This window comes from Thamnophis elegans, chromosome 2 (genome assembly GCF_009769535.1).
Source record: "Thamnophis elegans isolate rThaEle1 chromosome 2, rThaEle1.pri, whole genome shotgun sequence".
In the NCBI taxonomy this organism is placed as follows: domain Eukaryota; kingdom Metazoa; phylum Chordata; class Lepidosauria; order Squamata; family Colubridae; genus Thamnophis; species Thamnophis elegans.
Genome location: NC_045542.1, coordinates 131,244,499 through 131,250,681, shown reverse-complemented (window position 1 = coordinate 131,250,681; position 6,183 = coordinate 131,244,499). Strand labels below are relative to the sequence as shown.

At 43.9% G+C, this 6,183-nt stretch overlaps 1 protein-coding gene across 1 annotated transcript; it reads left to right on the top strand.

The window, feature by feature from the left end:
* Window positions 1-310: 310 nt before the first annotated feature.
* On the top strand, window positions 311-3,085 carry GPR27 (G protein-coupled receptor 27). The gene has a single exon (XM_032210770.1). It carries the CDS (start codon window positions 1,090-1,092, stop codon window positions 2,242-2,244), a length of 1,155 nt encoding a protein of 384 aa, XP_032066661.1. The 5' UTR covers window positions 311-1,089; the 3' UTR covers window positions 2,245-3,085.
* The last annotated feature ends 3,098 nt before the right edge of the window (window positions 3,086-6,183 follow it).

Below are 6,183 nucleotides of genomic sequence, written 5' to 3'. Positions count from 1 at the left end.
TGGTTGAACACACAAGGAATTTGTCTTTGGTGCATATGCTGTCAGTACAATTGTACAATGTACATACACATATACATCTTAGTGTACAGTGTGCACCCAGTGATGGCTGGGTGGATGGATTTGGAGAAGCAGGCAGGCAGAGCCATGAGTATCAACGGGGTAACGCGTTGTCTGACCGAAATCCGCAATGAAAGAAGCCTGCCGCTGACCGACACCCCCCCCCCCACATCCCACGGTCCCTTTTTGCGCAGGCTCAGCCTCCCCCTCCCTCCATCATCCCCGGAGAAGCATGCCCACCGGAAGTGCAGCTGCAGCCACTAAGACAAGGTGGCTGCGCTCGAGGCTGAACCTGGGCTCCCCGCGCGCGAGACCTGCCGGGGCGTGCTCGCCCTTTGCCGGGGCGCCGTCCGGGCAGACCGCGTCCAGCAGCGGGAGGAGGAGGAGGAGGCCACCCTTTCCACAGAATCCGTCCCGGTCAAGGACGAGGCACACGGTACCGACAAGAGGAAGGCGCAATGCTGGAGGAGCGGCGGCGGCGGCTGCAACCGCGCGCCCCTGTCCGGAGAAGGGAGACGCGCGAGAGTCGCTCCCCTTCCTCCAGCCTTGCCGGCCCGCTCCCGTCTCCGTTTTAAAGTTTCGGGATGGCCACCCCTCGGATTAAGCGGGAATCTCGCGTTCCAGCCGGACTGCCGAGGAGAAGGGGAAACCCGCGCCGCGGAGGGTGCCGGAGAAGGCGGCTCCGCTGAAGCCAGCCTACCATGCCGGAATGGGGGGCGCCGGGCTTGCGCACAGCTTGAGCTCGCCGCTGCTGCTGGGCGGGAGGACGGCGCTGCGGTTTGGGAGCGAGGCCGAGGAGGGGAAAGCGAGACGGGAAGGGGGTGGGGATGTCGCTGAAGGGGACATGGGTGCCAGCAATGGGGGCTCCAGAGTGAGAGCCTGTCTCCTGGGCGGGAGAAGCCCGAAGAGGAGCCCGGCAAGGCGAGACGGCGGCGGCGGCCGTTGAAGAAGAAGAAGCCGTCTCGTCCCCGCCCCTGCCGTAGCTGTGCTTGAGCGTCGGGAGAGAAGGGAGATTGTCGCCGGCCCTGCTAGATGGCGAACTCCAGCGAGTTGGGAAGCAGCAGCAGCAGCAGTCCCCACCTGCCCAGCCCTGGCAGCCTCCTGGGCGCCTCTGGCCTGAAGCTGGCCTCCCTGGGCTTGATCCTTTGCCTCAGCCTTGCTGGCAATCTGCTCTTTGTTTGGCTCATCCTCAAGGACCGCCACTTGCACCGAGCCCCTTACTACTTGCTCCTGGACCTTTGCCTGGCGGATGGCTTGCGCTCCCTGGCCTGCTTCCCCTTCGTCATGCTTTCGGTGCACAGCGGGGTGGGCTTCTGGCCCCATGGGCTGCTCAGCTGCAAAGTGCTGGCTTTCCTATCGGTGCTCTTCTGCTTCCACGCCGCCTTCCTGCTCTTCTGTGTGGGGGTGACGCGCTACATGGCCATTGCCCACCACCGCTTCTATGCTAAGCGCATGACCGGCTGGACCTGTTTGGCCGTGGTGTTCATGGTGTGGACGCTCTCCATGGCCATGGCCTTCCCCCCTATCTTTGACGTCGGCACTTACAAGTTCATCCGTGAAGAGGAGCAGTGCATCTTTGAGCACCGTTACGTCAAGGCCAATGACACCCTGGGTTTCATGCTCATGCTCGCCACGGTCATGGCGGCCACCCACCTGGTTTACGGCAAGCTCCTCTTCTTCATTCACAGCCATCGCAAAATGAAGCCGGCCCAATTGGTGCCCGCCATTAGCCAGAATTGGACTTTCCATGGGCCTGGAGCTACTGGTCAGGCAGCTGCTAACTGGACGGCTGGCTTTGGCCGGGGTCCTACCCCTCCTACCTTGGTGGGCATCCGACAAAATACTACTCATAGCCAGATCAAGAGACTGCTGGTCTTAGAGGAGTTCAAAACGGAGAAGAGGATTTGCAAGATGTTTTACATGATCACCCTCCTATTTTTGCTTCTCTGGTCTCCCTACATCGTGACTTGTTACTTGCGTGTCTTCACCAAAGCCAGCACAATCCCTCAGATTTATTTGACCATCTCAGTCTGGATGACCTTTGCCCAGGCAGGAGTCAACCCCATCCTTTGTTTCATTTTCAACAAGGAGCTTAGAGTCTGTTTCAGATCTCACTTTTTTTGCTGCCAAAGCATCCAGAACACTCAAGGCACAATTCTGTGTGATCTGAAGAACTTGAGGATATAATTCATTTTTTCCTTAAGAAAGAAGGGAAAAAAAGTTTAAAAATGTCTATGCTTATTCTGGCATGTGCACTTGCTAATGATTATCTAAGCAAACCCCTTGGCCTCGCCAAACCAGTAGTTTAAAATAGGGTATTTATATTCCGTTTTGATCGGAGGGGGGTGGGGGTGGGGAATCTTTTATGTGTTTCTGGAGGGTAGGAAAAAAAAAACAAGACAAAGTCCATTTTCCCCCTCTGTTCTGAATTTCTACAGATAATTCTGACATGGATTAAAGGCCATAATTTTGTGTTAATTTTTCTTCCCAATCTTGCCAGTTTTGATAAAGGTTTAGCAATTTTATTCCTTAAGTAAAATTTCATAAAAGGTCAAGACAAAATTTTGTAGTAAACTTATTTTTTGATGACTTCAGAATCTTGTATTGTAATATTTGTCTTTCAAGGACAGTGGAGATGGAGGAACTGAATCTAGAAGTCACTTCTTTGTAGGGAGACTTTGGGCTAATTTTGTTTCAGTTCTTAAAGGTAATCACCTGGCCTTGCCTAAAATACGGAAATTGTCTTATCCTGATTATACTAGAATCATTAGGTCATTTCCTAATAACCTAATGAACATTGTGTCACCTGATCTGATGTAGAACTACTTTAAACTTTCTTGTTGTACTGTTTCTTTGATAGTGTTTCAGAAACTTAATGAAAAATGGTAATTTTAAAAGAAAAAAATGATCAACTTTTAAAACTGTATCAGGTTTTTAAATTATACTGACTTTCATACTTTATTGGCTTTATAAGTTCCTATCTACAAACTGGATAACACTTGTATGTCTCAACTGTTTTAATAAAACACTCTCCAGTTTTTGTACATACATGAATTTAAATGTCTGGGTATGCTTTGCTGCCTTCTCTTTAAATAAGCAGGATTTGCTTATAGACCATTCAAACAACTTTTTTTTTAAATCACACCTTAGGTCACAGGTCATAGTATAGGGAAGCCTAACTCGTGTCATCATGGTGGCGTCACATGATATATGACTTTTTTCCCACTTCACTAAATGACGAGGGCATGGCCAGGGCGTGATGTATCTGGTCCGTGGGGTATGAGTTTGACAGCCTTGCCATAGGACAATCCCTTATTTGAGAAAATTAAGTAGGATTAGACCTAGTTTGGACTAGGATGGGAAATAATCTAGAAAATCTCAGGGTATTGTCCACAGTATGGAAGAAGGCAATGGTGGACTCCTTCCTTATACTCGTCCAGGAAGTTAGTGAACCAACTAGACTCAAGAGACTTAATTTTTTCTTTCATCTATTCCTGTATGTTCTCATAGGATTTTCATTGGTTTCACAAAATACAGATTTTAAAATACTTATGTATCTAATTTATATAACCACTGATCTCACAAATGGAACCACAATCCAATAACACTCAAAAACATAAAGTACACAAACCAGAAAATCCAGTCCAAGAAAAACAGAAGATAGGCATCAAGTTCCAACCTTGTCTAGAAGAGTTGATTTTAAATGCTTTTGGAAAGTAGCTAGAGTCAGGGTTAGTTTTAACATAAAATCAGCCCTTTCATGCCTCAGTTGCCCACACCTCCTCAGAGAGGAGAACCACACACTTCTTGCTTTTCCTGGCAGGTTCAAGTCAGTGGAAGCAATGCTAATGTAGCCCTGAAGGTACTTGGTGCCAAACCATAAAGGACTTTATAGGTTAGCACTTTAAGTTGCACTGGAAGCTAACATGGTTTCTGCAGCATGGATCTAATAAGTTGTGACTGCTGAATGCCTGATAATGCATAGGCCACTGCATTTTGGACAAAATGCAATGACCTCTAAAGGCAACCCTATGTAGAACACATTATAGTAGTCTAATTGAGTAGTGACAAGGTGATCTAATAAAGAAGTTGTGTTGATTTCTAACTACTTATAAATAGAATTATGTTTTTATATTATAAAGAGAACGTTCTGTTAATGATATTTTAGGGACATAAGTAAAATGACTACTTTCCCCCTGACATACATATCTGCCCAATGTAATTTCTATTTAAAAATAGCTGCTCATCTGCTTGTGCCAGAAGAGTCTCTAGACAATTCTGGATTGCAAATTTTAGTAGACAAAGCAATTCCTGTGCATAATTGCTTATCTGTTTATGTGTTTGCACAGTTACCAGTGTATTTTAAATTTTCAGTGCCCTAGCATTTTTAAAGATGCAGATTATGAATTTTTAAAGCTTTTAAAATAACCTTTATTTACTGCCCCGATTTACTTTTAGAAAATAAGCTAAGAGACACTCTTTTAAAGTCTATTTTTAATAGCAAAGAGGCCAAAGGTGTTCAAAACTGAATGATCAAAAATCATGCCTCTTCCTGAGCTTTCAAAAATGGAAATGTTGCAATGTTTGATAATATAGCACTGGCATCATAGTAAGAAGCAATGTGGTCTTTCAAGAAATAAGGAAATGGGAATACCTACAATCTATTCAAAGTATTTAAATTTGTAAGTGAGATCTTATTCCTCTTAAATTCCTGAATTGTCTTTCTTTCTAGAAAAAGCTCTCATCCCTTTGATTCAAGTGAACTTTCTACCGCAGTTGATGATGTGCTATCAAGTCATTTCAACTCTTAGCACTCACACAGATTTTCTCCAGGGAATTCTACTTTAATCTGGTGCCTTAGATCTTCCCAACAGGGCACCCAGTGCCACTGTCACTGAATTTATTGATTTGATTTAGATAGTTGCCATCTCACATACGTAATTCTGGGCAGCTTACAAAATGAAAAAATACCCCAAAAAGAAAGGTAAAAATAACCATACAGGGTTAGAAACATTAAAACAATGCAAACACCATATAATCAATGCACAAGCATAGTCAATTCAGCAACAGAACAACCATTTATAAGGCTACTCTTAACTGATCCCCAGTCCAGATAGCCAAGCCAGCTGTTCAGGCCTTTTCAGAACACTGCCCTAATCTTGGGGGAAATGGTAGGTATAGTAGCATAAAAGAAGCACCTGGATCCAATCAGATGACCCCCTCTAATTTTAGGAACTTGCTACTGCTAACAGGATTGCTAGATGAAATTGGGGAGAAGTGGCCCCTCAAATAACCCTCACCATTAAGCTTATGCAAGATTGCAATGTACAAACTCAACCCACACATGCTTTTGATAACTCAATAGTGTGAGTTCATTAAAAAAAAAAATGTAACTCCAAATTACGCAAGGCACAAAGCCATAAAATGTTGATGTTTTCATATTTCCTCATCTTAATTTTTGCAATTTGTTATCACCCAAAAAGCAGGCCACAAGTTAATATAAACTTAATTAGTTATTGCCTTAATTTTAATACAATATTGGGAGGCAACTTAAGACATCAGGACGTTGATAAGGCTAGCTAGCATAATCCACAAATTACATGAATCATTTTAGAGGCACTGTAAACTGGAAAAATAAAATGGTTAAAACTCACTAGGTTATGAATGATCCTAAAACTTCTAGTGGTTAAATATAATTCAAAAATATATATTTTAAGACTGGGACAAAGCAATATTAATTCCTAAAATAAAGTTTAAGCAGACCAAAGCAAGTGACATATAGCTTGTTAGACTAAAATGGCAGTTGGCTAGTTTCTGCTGCAATAGGAACCTGGCTTGTATTTTATCTGATGCTGTGGAAACCCAGATAGTTGGCTTAATTCAAGAGATCATTTCTTAATAATGTTAAGATTAAAGGTGGCTAATTTGCAAAAGAGAAAAGAATCTTGAGAGGCATCACTTCCAAATACTGTTTATTTAGTACATGTTTCTATACTTTTCTATTTTCAATTTCATATTTTTGAAATTACAAAACAACAGCAACAACAATCCTGCTCAATCTGCTGATATGTATATTTATTTAATTCAGTTTAGACACCACCTCATTCCAAAGTGATTAGGCAGCTC

Coding starts and splice junctions, on each gene's coding strand:
- GPR27 (XM_032210770.1), top strand. CDS start 1,090: ATGGCGAACTCCAGCGAGTTGGGAAGCAGCAGCAGCAGCAGTCCCCAC.